The sequence below is a fragment of the Morus notabilis genome, unplaced genomic scaffold (genome assembly GCF_000414095.1).
Source record: "Morus notabilis unplaced genomic scaffold, ASM41409v2 Scaffold63, whole genome shotgun sequence".
Lineage (NCBI taxonomy): Eukaryota > Viridiplantae > Streptophyta > Magnoliopsida > Rosales > Moraceae > Morus > Morus notabilis.
Genome location: NW_010365950.1, coordinates 277,906 through 296,622, shown reverse-complemented (window position 1 = coordinate 296,622; position 18,717 = coordinate 277,906). Strand labels below are relative to the sequence as shown.

Sequence of the window (18,717 nt, the reverse complement as noted above, 5' to 3'; positions counted from 1 at the left end):
TTATTAAGTTTTATGACGTGTTTTATGAAATGTTAAATGTTAGATATTAGTACCCTAAGTTAATACTATTCTAAAACTTAAGGTTATACAAATTATGAAAAATTAAGGGTCCTAATTTAATGTCTAAATTGGTCACCTAAAAGTCACAACCTAAAAATTAATAAATTTAATTCTAGTTATGAAAGGAAAAATAAATGCAAATTTAAAAAAATGAATAACAACAAAAATGAAAGCTAGCAAACTAATTAAAAGTAAATAAATAAATAAAAATGAATGTTATATTTAAAAGAATGGGTAAAGTCACGGAAATGTTAAATGGAAACTAAAGAGAACTATAAAACAAAACCAAAATAACAAGAAAAACGGAATGGACAACAGAATGGACAAGAGTTATTAACAAAAGAAACAGAAGAATGCAAAAAGAAAATGTACAAAATAAAAGTTATATAACAAAACTTAAAGAAACTGACAAAACTTAGAGACTCAACAACACGTTTTAAAATCTAATAAACTAAAGAAATAGATGACACAACATAAAGTGTTACAAACGTCAAAGACAACCAATTACGGACACAACTAAGCAAATAAAAAAAAATGTTGTAAAAAGGGTTTTTTTTTTTTTTTTTTTTTTTTTTTTTTTTGCAACCAGCAAAACAAAACCCAACAAAGAAAAATCAATAAAAAACGTAATAATAAATATGTAATACAAGTAAAGCTGACCAAAAAAAAAAGTAACTGTCAAACCAAGAAAAAAAAAATAGTCAGACAACAAAATTAGGCTATTCAACGTTTTTTTTTTTTTCAACGAATAAGTACCTACCTCTTTGGCTAATTATCTACTGAACAATCTTGTTGACGCACCTCCCCGGTAACGGCGCCAAAATTTGATTACGCCCAAACGTGTACAAAAACAAGCGGTCAATTGTAGTACAATTTGAACGGTCGATCCCACGAGAAGGTGTTAAATTAAACAAGAAATGACTAGTAAATAAAAAGCGTTAGGAAAGTAAGCAATCAAACAAAGAAAAGGAATTAGTGTTTTTTATTTTTTTTAAACAATTTAAAATGGAGAAAATTCAATAATAAAAAGTGGTAAGGTTTTGAGAATCCTCCGTATGCTTTGTTCACCTATTTAGATTTTGATTCATAAATTGACTCAATTGAAAACATCCCAAAACAATCAATCAGAAAATAAATATTTGAAGAACATATGAATTAAAAATGTATTCGAGTAAATAAAATTCTAACGTTTAGATTTAAGAAAAATTATCTTATAAGAAATCTAAGAGCGACAATATACCGTTGGCAATATTGCAGTAAAAGACTACTCATAAAACAATACCTATCAATATATAATACAATGCAACAATCACATAAAAAGAGCTTGATTAGATTTATATGAAAGTTGACAATAAAATATATTGATAAGAGGAAGAAATATGATAAAAGAAAATTATTTACTCGAATGTATAAAACTTACAAATCATTGGAGAATCAAAATCCAAACAAGTTCACTACACATATAGGATCATCTCTAGCCTCACCTAAATACTCTAGCTTAACTTGCACATAATTCCCATAAAATTCTAAAAAGAAAGTATGAGAATAAGAATAAAAAAACAAGAGAAAATGTGTGAGAATTTAGGCTCTAAAATCAACAACCTAAACACTTTGACATGCCCCTATTTATAGAGTTTCTGGGCCATGCCAAAGGTTACAATCAATAACCAACCAAAAACAAACGTTCTAAAATTAATTGAAATTTACAAAAATTAATTAGGATGATAAAAACTAAAACTTAATGAGAAAGGAAACCATCAGAAACGGTTTCAGGCTGAAGAAGAAGAACAAGCGTTGCACTCCTCAGCTGGCTCAACGGACACAAACGGCAACAAAAAGGAAGAGCAAAAGGCTAGGACACATGGCACATGCTGATTCGCAGAGAGGAAAAATTGTTGCACAGCTGGTTCCACGCAGGGGGAAGACCTGACGCGTGGCGCGCGCTGATTTGTGGAAGGACGAGATGCAACTGTGCAGAGACACGTGTTGGTAGGCTGAGAGGCGGAGAGAAAGAAAAAGGCCGACAGCTGGGACACGTGGCGCGAACTGATTGGGAGGTTACTGCGATGCGGGCCCACGCGGAGAGGAAAGGAAAAACGCCTTGACGCGCGCGTGAAGGAGACTCGCCCGGGGGAAGGATCCGTACGCGCGGGGACAACTGGGTCCCGCGGACCTGCGGCGCGGCAGAGGACGACACGTGGCGCGCCGGTGAGGCTCGTGTGGCTCGACTTCAATCGGCTCGGCTCGGCGGACGGCTGGGCGCTGATGGGCTTCTTAGTGGGCTGAATTGGGCTCAACTTTTGGGTTTTGCTTGGTAAACTAGCCCAAATCCAATTATTTTCTTCAAAAACCTGAAAAATAAAATAAATCCAATTAAAATTAAATACTCTAAATTTAGGAATATTTGAAATTAAAATCACAAATTTGATAAAATAATTTGACAATTATGAACATTAAAAGTGTAAATTTGTGCACTTATCAAGGAGCTTCCGACCATATGACTAATTCATTCAAATTATTTCAATGTTATACACCATGTCCTGGAAACAAAAAAATTAAGATTGCAGAAGGCAATTTTTCCCCTATAGCAGGCAAAGGCCCGATACAAATCTCAGAAAAAATAAACCTGAAATTTGTCCTCCATGTCCTTAAACTTGCTTGCAACCTTTTGTCTGTTAGCAAAGTTTTCAAAGACTCTAATTGTTTTGTTACCTTTTTTGAATCTCATTGTGTTCTTCAGGAAAAGAACACGAGGATAACGATTGGCAGGGCTAGAATGATCGATGGTCTTTATTATTTTGAGGATGATTTGCCTAGTTCTAAAATTGTTCAAGTATTTAGTAGTATCAGTTCTATGTCTGCTTATGATCAAATAATGGCTTGGCATTACATATTGGGCCATCCTAGTTTTATCTATCTAAAACGTTTGTTTCCATCATTGTTTAAGAATATTGATCCGTTAATATTTAAATGTGAATGTTGTTTACTTGCAAAAAGCCAACGGAAAAGTTATATTCCAAGATCATATCAACCTTCAAAACTTTCTTTATCTTTTCCACAGTGATGTTTGGGGGCCTTCAAAGGTAACCACGGTTTCAGGTAAAAAATGGTTTGTAACATTTATAGATGACCATACTCGTCTTTGTTGGGTCTATTTGATGCGTGAGAAATCTGAAGTTGAAAAAATATTTAAGGATTTTTATAATTTGATAGAAAATTAGTTTCAGGCAAAGATAAGCATTTTAAGGTCAGATAATGGAACATAGTACTATAATAAAGTTTTGGAAAACTTGTTACAAGGAAAAGGAATTTTACATCAATCTTCATGTCCACATACTCCTGAACAAAATGGAATAGCCGAGCGTAAGAATAAGCATCTTTTAGAAGTAGCTCGAACTATGATGTTTTACATGAACTTGCCAAAATATTTGTGGGGGGGTGCTATCTTAACTGCATCATATTTGATTAACAGGATGCCTACTAGAGTTTTACAGTATGTGACTCCCTTGGATTGCTTAAAATTTTTTTTTCTAGAATACCGAATAAACTCTGATTTGCCATTAAAAGTCTTTGGCTGCACTGCCTATGTGCACATTCCAAAAAGATCATGGTCCAAATTAGGCCCAAGAGCATAAAAATGTATTTTTTTGGGCTATGTTCCAAATTAAAAGGGTTACAAATTTTTTAACCCATTGACCAAGAAATTTCATATTACCATGAATGCAACTTTTTTGGAAAATTTACCTTTTTCCACAAAAATTTAATTCAGGGGGAGAATTCAGGAAAATCAAATTTTTGGGAAACATAACCTTTACCACAAATATTTTTTGAATCTACTGAAATAGATAAGGAAACTAGGATCACTCAATCTGGAAACATTGAAGTTGACATTGGTCTGTCTGATATGAAAATATTACAAATGAAAAAAAAATCGATCTAATCTTGAGCCTGTGGTTTATTTTTAAGGAAAAATATCCTTGAAAGAGATAAAGATTATGTGTTTCGCTCAGCACACGACCATGAGGAATTCCCGAGTGAAGTCCGTCCAAACGCATCAGGTAACTCACCTTCCTTATCTTATATTCCAAATTCTAATGAAATAATTTCTCCTAAATCCAATCCGAGTCCTGTACCTGTTATTCCTACCCAAGAAACATAACTTAATCTCCCTATTGCCTTTAAAAAAGGAACCCAAACCTGCACTAGACATCCTATTGCCAAATACATCTCCTATGACAAACTTTCTTCCAAGTATAGAGCTTTTACTAGAAAGATTTCAAAGCTTGTGGTGCCTAGAAATATTAAGGAGGCATTAGATGAACTGAATTGGAAGTCAGCCGTGCTTGAAGAGATGGAGGCATTGAGGAAGAATGGTATGTGGGAGGTGGTTGAGTTGCCTAGTGAGAAGAAGGTTGTGGGGTGCAAATGGGTGTTCACAGTTAAAAGTAAAGCTGATGGTAGTATAGAGAGGTATACAGCCAGGCTAGTAGAAAAAGGCTTTACTCAAACCTACGGAATAGATTACCAAGAAACTTTTTCCCATGTTGCGAAGATAAATACAATACGTGTCTTGTTGACTCTTGTTGTGAATTCTAACTGGCATTTGTTTCAACTTGATATAAAAAATGCTTTTCTCAATGGTGACCTAGAAGAAGAAGTATTTATGAGCCTACCACCGGGCTTTGAGGAAGAACTTGGCGTTGGAAAAGTCTGCAGACTAAAGAAATCCCTGTATGGACTCAATCAGTCACCTAGAGCATGCTTTGATCGTTTTGGCAAGGCAGTGAGGAGGTAGGGATTTATACAGAGCCAAGCGGACCACACCATGTTTTACAAGCATTCAAGAGAAGGTAAAGTTGCCATCTTAATTGTGTATGTTGATGATATTATCTTGACAGGAGATGATTGTAGTGAAATACATAGACAGAAAAGGAGATTAGCCGAAGAGTTTGAAATCAAAGACCTGGGAGTGTTAAAATACTTCCTTGGAATGGAGTTTGCAAGGTCTAAGGAATGCATTATTGTAAATCAACGTAAGTATGTACTTGATTTACTTGAAGAAACAAGTATGTTGGGCTGTAAACCGGCAGAAACTCCTATGGAACTGAATGTGAAACTACAACTAGCCAACGCTGAAGATGTAAAAGATAAGGAACGATATCAAAGACTTGTTGGCAGACTTATTTATCTGTCACATACGCGTCCTAACATAGCTTTCTCTGTAAGTGAAGTTAGCCAGTTTATGCACTCACCTAGTCCTGAACATTTTAAAGCCGTTTACAGGTTTTCAAGGTATTTAAAGCGGACACTAGGTAAAGGGCTTTCCTTTAAATCCCGAGGACACCTTCAGATTGAGGCCTACACCGATGCGGATTGGGCTGGGAGTATAGCTGATCAAAGATCCACTTCTGGGTACTGTACTTATGTTGGTGGTAACTTAGTAACCTAGCGTAGTAAGAAGCAGAATGTGGTTGCAAGGAGTAGTGCAAAGGCTGAGTTCAGGGCGGTTGCCCTTGGTATTTGTGAAGTAATGTGGATCAAGAGAATCTTACAACAGTTGAGAGCTTCAGAAGATCTACCTATGAAGTTGTATTGTGACAATAAGGCTGCTATTTCTATTACTCATAATCCAGTTCTCCACGATCGCACGAAGCACGTTGAAGTGGACAAGCACTTTATCAAAGAGAAGATAGAATGCGGTTTCGTATGCATGATCTATGTTCCGCCTGGAGATCAAGTAGGTGATTTGCTCACAAAGGGACTATCTAAAAAACAATTCAATTTTTTAGTAAGCAAGCTGGTAATGAAAGATATTTTCAAACCAGCTTGAGGGTGAGTGTAGAAAAAACAAACTGTTTTTAGGAAAGAATCCGTGTATAGCTGTAACTATATCATTAGTTAGGTGTCAAATCTGTATATTTAGGAAAGTATTGTTAGTAGTTATTTACTTCCTAGAATTAGTGATATTGATTCCTTTTTTACTTAGGCTGTAATTGTATTAAGGTCTACTCAATGAATAAAATTATTCATTCCCAATATTCTTTTTCGAGTCTAAACTAAATAAAATAAAACAAAACAAAACTTGAAATTAATTAAGAAATCAACAATAATAAAACAAATGTCAAAGTATCAATCTCTACCACTAGACAATGGAATCATAATGAATATGCAATATTATCTCTAATTTCCTATGAAAACTAATAACCGTATAAAGCAACAAGCTCTGCTACCCTAATCTTTTCTTAGTTAGTCGTTAAGCAAAACAAGCTCTTCACTTAATCCCTTTCCCTCAAACAACCAAGAACAAGCTCTCTAAATTCAATTCAAAAGTGGCATTACGATGAGAAACATATGTTGATCTAAGTAACAATCACACAAGCTCGGATTATTCAACCTATGTTTTGTTCCACATGCAATCATATAAAAACTTGACCATCATCAATGATCACAATTTGCTACTAACGATTAGAAATGTAAGATAATTATGGATCAAGATTCCTAACCTAGCAATAGAGTATTCTCAAGTCCTAAATGGTTGCGCACCCAAATAAAACAAGAAAATATTCATGAACAATTAAATTGGAAGAGAAAATGAACAATTAAACTGTAAGAACATAAACAATCTTAATAGAAAATTAGAAAATAATATCTAAACATCCCTCACAAATCCATGTCTACGGTTTTGAATTCACCCTTAACCAAAATAACATCTAACCTAACATAATTAAAAAATAAAAATAAAACTAATAAAAAGAGAGAAGGAAAGAAGAAACTAGATTGGTCTTTAAGAATCTCTTCCTTTTCTTCTTCTTCCTCATCTCCACGACAGCTAACAAATAATGATAAAAGCTCTCTAAATCAATCCTAAAGTCTCCTATTTATAGATTTTTAAGTTGGGGTTAATCTAGGTCAAATTCAGAGTCAAATAGGGAAGAAACTTGGCCAACAAATCGCAAAATGCGTCAAAATCATATCAGCACTGCACGGAGTTGTACGGGGGCGTGACCAGGGCTGCGCGCCCTCAGATGGACTGGCACGGGCTCGCCACTCTTCAGCCCGGGCTCGCAACCCTTTCTGGTCAACATTGTGATTTTTTGTCCGTTTTGTGCTATTTTAAGCTCCAAATCATTCTTTGACCTTCAAAACATAAAAACACTAATTATAAAATAAGATACTCAAGAACAAAGCAAGGAAGCATATGTGAAATTAAGCACTTATCAGAAATACACCAAAAATTTACATAAATGCACTTGTTGGTTGGCAAGTTGAATCCTTTAAAATTTTGACTCTTTGGACCCAAACTGTTGTCCGTTAACTGACATATGTTATTTCCTCAACAACAACAAAAAATGATATACATTATTACTTGGATTGCACTGCTATAAATGGTCAAATTCAGGATCGTTAATGCTAAAATTAAAAGGTTGGATCAACATTTGCATTATAAGAGGGAATACTTTAGACATTAGGGAATATGATAAGAAGGATAAAGTGTTATTTTGAAGGAACGTATGGGATAACAAAAGAGAGATATCTATTTTTTTTTACTAGTATTAATTTGAAGAATAAGATTTTTTCTATTAGACCGTCTCCATTACAGATGTTAATGTCAATGTTATATGTGACAAACAAAAGGTATAAAAATAGCATATTCAATAAAAGTCATTCTATTTTATTTGAATAGCATATTTGAAAATTCATTTTATTTTATTCTTCATTCACAAATGCTATATTTATGTTTGTCATACATTTTAAGCTCTCAAGCTTATAAAAGAACAATTTTTAGTTTGTACATAATTAAAAAAATAACAATGTTATAATCATTAAATCAAAAGTAATGCTAAAATTTAACTTACCTTTGTACTTGGTATTGAATTGATATGTGTTATACTTGGTACTAAATTTAATACTAATTATTTTGCCTATAAAACATGCCATAATATTTTGTTAGATTTATTTTCCTATTCAAATGTTAGATTTTGACATTGTATAAAAATCTAATGATAAAGTTTATGAATTTCCCCTTGAATTATGTCACTTACATCGACATGTCCTCAAATTTTAAAACTACATAGCATTGATGACGCCCTTAAAATGATGTCAATGGATTTATTTGAAGTAATATTTTTTGTCTACAAGGCCATTTGGTTGGATATGCAAATCAGCCAAAAACAAATTGAGGAATAAAAATCAGAGTGGGATCGCTCCATGAACAGGATCTAGAGCTAGAAGAGCAAAGCTTGGTAGGGAAAACTTTTGATGGCACTAGCACTCTCTCTTGTTAACTTGTGGAGTCTAATTAATTGTCCTAATGATTTATTATCTTACACAGAATTTCACGGATCACCTTCTTATGAGTATAGTGAAAAACTTCAGAGGCTGAAATAAAATGTAGTCTCATATTACGACGAATTTCTATAAATTTCTGTGTCAATTTTATTTGATTTATTTTATTGTGATTTTTATTGCTCTCCGTAATTAGATAGATTTTTTTTTCTTGAAGGATCGGTAATTAGAATTTAGAATTAAGGTGTCATGAACACCGTTTCACAATCACCTCTATGATGGATAGAACTAACCACCGTAAGCATGCACAGTTCAGTTGGTTCCATTTGTAGGATTTCACACTAAAACGAGATTGAACCATATCAAATCCTAATCTTATGTCCTTTGATAAAAGTATGCTTCTTCTAAAATTGAATCTAACATTCTAACTTCACTTCCAGAAATTAAAAAAATATAATATAATATAAAAAAATCAGAAAACTTCCACAAAATTCAACAAAACATTGGTGCACACTGAAAGAAGCAGAAAAAGGATAATTTAACTTTGGAATCATTAGGCATACCAGAAAAAAACAATTCCACAAAGAAAGATTGGCTGCTTTATCTTGCACAGCTATACTACAGTATCCGGAGTAAAAAATTGTGATGTTGTACATAAATAAAACACAAAATTTCTTTCTATAAATACTGTCTTATTCTGTTATCCTTGAAAAAGAAAAAACATTGCCAATGACAAACCAATAAATCAACCAAATAGAATTCACAAACCAACCATACAAAGCCTCCACTTGTGCTCTTTTTTCTGGGGATATGATCCGACCAAGTCACCTGGAACAGCATGAATAATTTTGGTTTTTCTTCGACCCATCCGCGCCATTGTTGACAAGACTTACCCGGTTTACAGATAACTCTGCTTTGTAAGTGTCCGAGTTTAGGACCTTGCGGCTGACATTGTTGTAAATTTCCCGAATAACAATCTCAAAAGCTTTTTTAACATTGGTGGAGTCGAGTGCGGAAGTCTCCATGAAGAACAAACCTTCAGCTTCTGCAAGGCTTTTCCCTTCCTCAACACTCACATCCCTGATATTCTCCAAATCATATTTGTTCCCGACAAGCATCATTGCCACAGTTGTATCAGAATGAGCTGCATGATTATTTCAATGAAAGGCTCAAGCATTAAGATCACGTGTACGCATAACTGCCAAGCTCAATAATTAAGATTACATGATGTGTAATTGCCAATCAATAATTCAGATTCTAAACTATAATAGTTTGAAATGATTAATCTTCAAATAACCAACTTATTCTGAGGCTTTAATTGTTAAAGAGAAAAAGCAAAAAGAAAACCTTATATAATGAAGATTGGCTTACGTTTCGTCACATGTATTTGTTCAGACGGAGTAACAAATATAATTAGTTTAGTTCAGTTTACAGCACAAATATCTTATAGTTGAACTCGAAAATCAAAAACATAAAGCAGCAAAACCAAGATAAGTGAGAAGAAAGCCCAGATAAAAATGCAACCACTATTCCTCCTCCTTCAAGAAAAGCATCTCTGCTAGAGACAACTATTCAATCTTCTTCAACTAGGAGTGAAAGCTCAATTACTTCAATACAACAACAACAACAACAACAAGCCTTAATCCCAACTTAATTGGGATCGGCTATATGGATTTCACTTTTCCACACGGCTCTATTCGAATACTTTCCTAAAGACCTAGATCTAGAATGTCTTTCCTAACGACTTCGGTCCACGTAATTCTTAGTCTACTCCTCCTTCTCCTAGTATTAGGTATAAGAATGTCCTCCCAAACACGGACTGGTGCTTCTAGCGGTCTACGTTGGACATGCCCGAACCACCTCAAGCGGCTATCACGCACCTTATCTTCTATTGGTACTACATCTACTTTACTACGAATAACTTCATTCCTTATGCGATCCATTCTCATATGGCCACTCATCCATCTTAACATGCGCATTTCTACCACACTCATCTTAGATATATGTTGTCTCTTAATGGCCCAACATTCACTACCATATAACATAGCTGAGCAGATTACAGTCCTATAGAACTTTCCTTTCAACTTAATAGACATCTTACCGTCACATAAAACTCCCCTAGCATTCTTCCACTTAACCCACCCTGCCTTAATCCTATGTTGAATATCCTGTTTTATATCTCCTTCGTACTACACTATAGACCCAAGGTACCTAAACTTCCTAAAAGCCCCAATCTCCACACCATCCAAAGAAATTCCATACTTGAGTTACTACTAAACCTACAATGCATGTATTCAGTTTTAGTCCTACTTAACTTAAATCCCTTCGTCTCGAGAGTCTGTCTCCACAGTTCTAACTTACAGTTAACTCATTCTCTATATTCATCAACTAAAACTATATCATCCGCAAAAAGCATACACCCAGGAACTCTATCTTGGATTTCTCTTGTCAGCTCATCCATCACGATGGTGAAAAGATAAGGACAAAGAGAAAATCCTTGATGAAGGCCGATCCGAATGGGGATCTCTGCCGTGTAGCATCCAACAGTCCTCACACCCGTGACCACCCCATCGTACATGTTCTTAATTACCTTAATATACCTCTCATGCACTCCTCTCTTTTCTAGCACCCACACCCTATCATATGCATTTTCTAAATCTATAAAGACCATATGTAGGTCCGTCTTGACTTCTCTGTACCTTTCTATCAACATCTTAAGAAGAAAAATAGCTTCCGTGGTTGATCTGCCTGGCATGAAGCCAAATTGGTTACCTGAGATGGTAGTTGTGACCCTTAATCTCCTTTCGGTAACTCTCTCCCAAAATTTCATAATGTGGCTTATTAACTTTATGCCCATATAATTGTTACAATTCATCACATCTCCTTTATTCTTGAAGATGGGGACAATAATATTTTTCCTCCATGCATCAGGCATATGCTTCTTCTTTAGTATCTCATTAAAAAAGCTTAGTGAGCCACACAATTCCAACATCTCCTAACACCATCCAAACCTCTATTGGAATATCATCTGGCCCACATGCCTTCCCCTTTTTCATCTTCCGTAGTGCAGTTTTAACTTCCGAGACTCTGATTCCTCTTGTATACATCACATTAGGTTCTCCTTGTAACCTAAGATTGCCAAACTCTATCGCATGATCATCATTATAAAGTTTCTCAAAATAACTCTTACACCTTTCCCTAATGTCTTTATCTCTTGTCAGAACTTGATCCGTATCATCCTTAACACACCTCACTTGATTTAGGTCATGACGCTTCGTTTCTCTTATCTTGAATAATTTATATATATCCTTCTCTCATTCTCTAGTCCCAAGTTTCCTATATACCTCATCTAAGTAAGTAGAACTAGCCTTACCAACTGCTCACTTAGCTTTTTTCTTCGCTTCTTTGTACTTATTAAAAGTTTCAACATCTTTACGCTTTGGTAAATCTTTATATAAATCTCTCTTGGTCCTAATAGCCTTTTGAACTTTCTCACTCCACCACCAGGTTTCTTTCCCAGGGGGGCCTTTACCTCTAGATTCCCCTAGTACCTCCTTTGCCACTTTTCTGATGCAGCTGGCCATGGCATCCCACATAGTATTTACATCACCTACATATGACCAAGTAGCCTCATCTAACAACTTCTCTTTAAAGGCCAATTGTTTTATTCCCTTCAAATGCCACCAACGAGTTCGTGGGAGGTGGTTTATCTTAAACCTTTTATAACAAAGCTTAATGCTCACATCTAAGATCACTAACCTATGTTGGGTGGCTAGTACTTCTCCAGGAATTACTTTGCAATTCTTACATAAAGAATGATCTCTATACCTGACAACACCTCTCCAGGAATTACTTCAATACTCACCTAAAAATAATTTTCTTTCAATTGAATTCCATGACAACACTTTTGTGGGATTCAATCATCCAGTTCCAGTCAAAGAACCAAATGACTTTTTTGAGGATTAGTCAATAAGCACGATATGAAGCACTTCTATGGTGAACAAGCAAATTAGTATGATCATGAAAAACAAAACGAAAACATCTTTCGCAGCCTGCTAACAAACAAAAGCACCATCGAATTTAAATGAGAAATGACAAAAGTTCGCGCACATTTTCTCTGTTCTTTTCACCAAATTGGAGCACTATCGATCTAACATAAAAGTAACACAAATAGCTAGTCCAAAAATTTTAGGCAAGCTTCTATATTTGACTTCAATACAAGGTTCCTATTAATATAACAAGCTTTCCTGACCTTAGCTATACTTGGTGGGATGGGATGGGATTTGAGTGCTTTTTCTCCTTGTCTCTAAGGATAACACGTGAATGAGAGAAAATATCAACAAAAACAAGGAAACGAAACATAAAGGTCTATAGGAAAATTACCGTTTTACAAATTCTCCATTTTGGTTCCTCCTCCAATTCATCCATCTGAGAGATTTTTTTTTTTCTTTTTTTTTGGTGGGGGAGGTGTGGGGGACGCGGCAGGTTTGCTACATTCCTCAAATTATAACCACTTCCCTTATTAAGAAAAGGATCTGAGAATTATGCTTTGTCTATAGAAAGGAAACATGAGAGCGTCCAAAGGGTAGAGGGATAACGGGAAGGAAAAAGAAATTGGCTATTCTAAGGAAGAGGCATAAGCGGCAAAGGTTAGGAAAGTTCAGAAAATATTGGAATCCCTTGAAGCCACCAAACCAAAAGAAATACCTGCACCTTTCTCTCTTTCCATTTTTGACAAAAGCCCCTCCTCTACTTATATGGAAAAGGGAATCTTTTTCAGTCTTTAGTTCTATATTTAACTGCTCTTTAACACTTCATATCAGGCATCAAAGCTTAAACCTCGTGTAGAAACAAATATCTCAAATTGTCACTATATGCAAACAAGACAATTCTAACTATGTTACCATACCAACAGATAATTATAAATTGGTCAACTGAAAAAGGAAGTGCAAGTGAAACAACTTTCGTAGAGTTTTGCAAACTTGAAGCTTCCTTTTTTGATCTTTGGCCTAGCACATCCAATCATACATCTTAGATATTGCTCGCGCAAATTGTCCTAACTAACACCTACTGAGAAGAGTGAATGCATCATACCAAACCACATAAAATCGAAGATCGCAAAAAAGAACACCCAAATAAATGGAATTCAGTTAATGTGATAAAAGACCACCTTTGTTCTAATGCACTTGCACTATTCACAGGACACAAATAAAACACCACCAGTCATTTGGTGGGGTGGTAAGGCTACTCATTCTCCTCAATAAAATATTGGATTTTAGTCAGTTCCACTGTTGTGGGCGGGGTATATGCATTATCCAATTATAACGGATTGACATACCAAGCTAGGAATGGACGCACCCCGCCCCTCCCGGGGATCACCACTGTCTATCCCATTTGAAAAACGATTAAAAAAAAGTAATAACATATCACCAGTTATTTGGTAGGGTGGTAAGGCTACTCGTTCTCCTCAAGAAAACTTTCAGTTTGAGTCCGTCCCATTGCGGTGGGCCGGACACATGGGCAATCCACTTATGAGGGATTCATATACCATGCGGGGAATGGATGCACCCCTTCTGGGGGTAGGTCTTCTGCGGGTAGGTCGGTATGCCACCCTCTATCCCAATCAAAATGAAAAACAATAACAAAAAAATGTGACTAATGGATGGGCCAGTAAGCGTGGAGCGGTTCTTTATCTTCCAGTTTAAGGCCATTAACTTTGACAATTACTGTAAACCTAATTATCCGGGGAAAGAAAAAAGAAAAGAAAACGAGAGTCAAATAGCTGCTTTGTTCTAGTCTTCTAGATGAAGACTTAACTCAGAAGCATCATCATAACCTCAGATCTAAAAGTCCTAACCATTACGACAAACCTAAAACGGCAAAATCCAACAAAAACTAGTCAAACAAAAACAAAATTACAAAAACAGAACCAAAAAGATCAACCTAACGAACAAACCAAACACTACTTTCACTTGAACCGAAACATAAAGCAAAGAATATATATATACATGTATAAATGTGCGTATAAATATCTTGAAAAGCTCAGAATTGAATGATCATACTTTTGAGCTCGTCGAGCCAACGGCCGATGCTGTCGAAGGTGGTGCGGCGAGTGATGTCGTAGACGACCAGAGCACCGACAGCGCCACGGTAGTAGGCAGAGGTGACGGCGCGGAAGCGTTCTTGGCCGGCGGTGTCCCAAATCTGGGCCTTGACCTCTTTGCCGTCGATTTCCATGCTCTGAGTCTGGAACTCGACTCCAATGGTGGCCTTGGAGTGCATGTTGAACTCGTTCCGCGCATACCGAGAGAGGAGGTTCGATTTCCCAACCGCCGAGTCCCCGATTATCACGATCTTGAACAGGTACTCCTCCCCCGACTCGTCCTCCGACGACGACATGTCGTTTTCTTTCTTTCTTTCTTTCTTTTCGATTTTCTTTTCTCTTTTTCCAAGTTAAGAAACAGTCGGAATTGTTTTGAATCGAAGTTAGAAGCTTTTTCGTTTCTTTTTTTTGGGTTTTCTGAGAGCGACGGGTAATGAAAGAAAGAACCAGTTGTGGTCTGAAAATATTAATGGAGACTGGAGAGAGAGAGAGAGAGAGAGAGAGAGAGAGAGAAATGAATGATGATGGAATCGAGCTGGCACACAGACAAATTGCGCATGTAGTGCCTTCATTATTGATTTTCTTTATAATTTTCTTTTTTTCCTCTTTACTCTTTTTTTTTTTAATTTTAGGGCACCGTATAAAATTAATTTTCATTTATTTTTAAAAATATTTTTGTACGTCTTTTAAGACATAAAAATGAAAATTTTTGATAAATTGTGTTTATTTAATAAATATTTTTAAAATAAAATAAAAATAATAAATAATAAAAATAATTTTTATGAAGAAATTAGAAAATCGTTATTCAAAATAATCTTTTAAAAAATTAACTAAATATAATTTTAAAATCAGTCTCAGAATTATTTTTAAAAAAATCTCTTCTTTTGTATTGAAAGCAGAATCATTTTGAAAACGTTACTAAACAAGTCCTTAGAGTTTTCAATGATTATTTTGGTAATCCCTAGCTTATTGTTGTTAATTATTCTTTTAGAAGTTTAGTCGTTAATGTAAAATTAACGTTTAAGTTTTAAAATTTAATAAAAATAAAGGATGATTGTAGTACCGAAGTGTACAGATTCAATATAAATATCACACTATTTTTAAACCGTCAGATTAATAATCGATGGTCCTAAATCATGATTTTATGCAAATGCTCATATCACGGGGAATGGCGGTGGGGTTTCCCACCAATGACCTCAAATCGCGATGGTCCCTTAGGCCGTAAGCGGTTTCGTCAGAGATTTCAAAAAGTCAAGACAAGGGGTGACGATTTCTCATGACAGCAATGGCATGCGATCTGCTCGCAACCTTTCCCCCAATCAACAACAACATGATCTCCTCCTCCGCCTCTACTGAGCGATCGCCTTCTCCTTCGACAATTTCTACGTGCGAGCTTCGTTCTCCCCACTGACGGTGACAGCCACGACCTTTGGAATCACAACTTCTCCTTTTGTTCTCAACAGCCATGACCTTTCGTTTTCCTTTAGCTACAGTTGCGACGAAACGACCCGTGAGTGGGTAAGACCATTGCCCTGGAGCTTATTGAGATATAAAGCTTTTCAAATTTAGGGTCGTCGTCGACGTTCTTAGCCGACAGATGAAATAATTTTCTCATGTTTCTTTGATTTTTAGTTTTTTTTTTTTTTTTTGGTTTAATGAATTTGATTTGGTGCATCAAATGTATGTTTGTCTTTATGGGATAATATTATCGTGAGCATTTAATTCTTGTCTAACGGATGAAATTATTCGTTATCAAGTATAAAGAAAGTTCGGAACATTTGTATTTCTCTAAAAATAATTATATATTCATGGCATAACAATTAAAAAATTTACACACAAAAAATAAAATAAAAAAGAAGATCACAGAAAAGGCAAAACTTTATTTACAATGCTCATTTAAATGCATAAAAGTTAGAGTGATTATTTTTGTAAAATTCAATTTTTTTATGATGGACATGCAACTGTATCTATTAACTTCTAAAAATGTATTGTAAATTATAAAGAGACTAAACTATTGATAAAGTTTAGAAATTAAGGCCTCGTTCATTTCACCGATTCGAGTTTTCAGTTATAAATTTTTACAGTAAAAAATTCTCAGAAAATGTCACATCTAACTTTTTCTGTTACAGTAAAAAGTTCTCACAAAATGTCACATCTTAGCTCAAATTGAAAATTCGAATCCACAAAGTGAACGAGGCCTAATTGACAAACAATTCAGGATCAAACTATCACTCACTGAAATATACGGATAGCCGAAAACATTATTTTATTGAAGATAGACAGCAAAACCCCCTTTAATCCTTAATTTTACAAGCACTCCTATGTGTCCCCACAGGGATAAATCTCCATGGAACACGAAAGGTTTTCCTAATTTTACACTAACTTTTTGAGTAAATGACATGGCATGCTGGAAAACATATTGGATTAAGAAGGTTATTTTAGACATTTTACTTCTAAACTTGTATTGGCTTGGAAATTTTCCCTAACTTGTATTTGACTTTTAGTTCATGAATTAGAATCATTTTCGATTTACGTGTATTTTTTTGAGAGAAAACACTATAGCGAACCATGAACCGTGATTCAAATCATGGTTTAAATCCTCAAACCAAACATCCATTTTTATGTTAGTTTACAAAAATTATAAAGCAGTTGTAATGTGTATCATTCTAATGATGCTTATATTACATTAATGTCGAAAAAGCATGTTTGATGAAAACTTCCAACATCCCAATTTAAACTGTGATATAAATCTCTTAATTTCTAACTCTCCATTGCAACAGTTTTATAAATTGGGAGATGAATTGCTAAAATTAAAAGTTTAAGTGCAAGCTGCTTAAACCTTACAAAGTCTACGGCAAATGTGAAGTATTTGATTAAGAAAACTAAGAAATGTGTGTTTATACAACACACAATAAGGTGTAAAAATCAAATCATCATTGGATATGTTTGTGCTTACTTGATATTCCATTGTCTTTCTCTCTCTTTTCACTGTGCATTTTAAGAGGGGTGGTGATTTAGATCTTGTTCATGTCAATCCAAATCCTCATGTCAAGTTCGAGTTGACAACCCATATGTCACCCATTTAATGAAAATGTCACTCAGATTCTATTACAGTCAATATAAACAATTTAAGTGTTAATTTATTTACTTAGTTTACTTATATATATTTTACGTTGTTAATATAGGTTACAAATCTTATATTTTTCATGTTATCCAAATTAAATCTGTTAAAAGATTTTTGTTAAAAAATATATGTCCATATATGTATATATTTTAAATAAAAAATTTGATAAATAGAGTCAATTTCATGTCAATTATGTTGTTGTGCTTGTGTCATACCATGTGTCGTAACTCGTATTCTTAACTATTTTCAGGGAATGAAAACTCTTTCACCCTTTTAATTGATTAGTTTAAATCAATTTCGAGACATAAAAGTGATAAGAAAAATAATGAACTTTAACATTGTGAGATTAAGTTATTTGTGAAAATAATGAACTTTAACATGTCCATTCTCAAAATGGATATTCCCAAGGGCCACTAGACACTATTCGAGAGGTGTCAAAAGGGTCGTGTCGGCCCAAGACGGACTTGGGTTGTGTCTAGCACGACCCTCTATAGTACAGAGTCGGGCCTGGGCCTGGGCCAGGGCCAGGCATGAGGAGAGACTCTCAGGCCTAGCTTTGGCCCCGGCCCCTGTACTTTAAGGCCAGGGCCAGCTACCAGGTCCGTCCTATAGGGCCTTCATATGGGCCGACTCTTTAGGGCCTTTAGTAGACCGGCTCAGCAAGGCTGACCCATTTTAAAATTTAATTTTCTATTATTATTTTATATTTTCATATTTAATGACACAGAAAGAAACAAAGAAGTAATATCATATACCCAAAAAGATGTGATTTTATTAAATAATATGAATCATTACAAGAAATTGGCTATCGTGAAGGAAAAAATAGTGAAGTATAAAGTACAAGGATAATTAAATTATACTGACCTAATTTCTTCATAGGCCTGGGCCATGTACGAGGCAGTGTCGTGCCCATGCTACGGACTTCATAGATGAGGCCCGGCCCTGGTGTTAAGAATGATGTCCTTAAAGCATAAGATTTAAAAAGATATTTATTATTTATTTAATTATAGAGAAATGTCAGTATTTATGCGCTTATATTATTTAATATTTTATAAATATCATTGAAAATTCTGTTATTATTTATGTGACCTTAAATATTGTATATAAGAGTTATCTATGAGAGGATAATATTTAAGGATAATAA

At 35.0% G+C, this 18,717-nt stretch overlaps 1 protein-coding gene across 1 annotated transcript; it reads right to left on the bottom strand.

The window, feature by feature from the left end:
• Positions 1 to 8,865: 8,865 nt before the first annotated feature.
• Positions 8,866 to 14,952, bottom strand: LOC112093738 (ras-related protein RABA5e). Its single transcript, XM_024172783.1, has 2 exons — positions 14,409 to 14,952; positions 8,866 to 9,490 (listed from the first exon to the last, which is right to left on the bottom strand). Exons 1-2 carry the CDS (start codon positions 14,743 to 14,745, stop codon positions 9,171 to 9,173), a joined length of 657 nt encoding a protein of 218 aa, XP_024028551.1. The 5' UTR covers positions 14,746 to 14,952; the 3' UTR covers positions 8,866 to 9,170.
• Positions 14,953 to 18,717: the final 3,765 nt, after the last annotated feature.

What these genes read in the sequence shown, in the direction of transcription:
- LOC112093738 (XM_024172783.1), bottom strand. Translation starts at nt 14,745, where the DNA reads ATGTCGTCGTCGGAGGACGAGTCGGGGGAGGAGTACCTGTTCAAGATC. An exon ending in TTGGCTCGACGAGCTCAAAA is followed by an intron (nt 9,491 to 14,408) that starts GTATGATCATTC and finishes ATAATCATGCAG; the next exon opens with CTCATTCTGATACAACTGTG.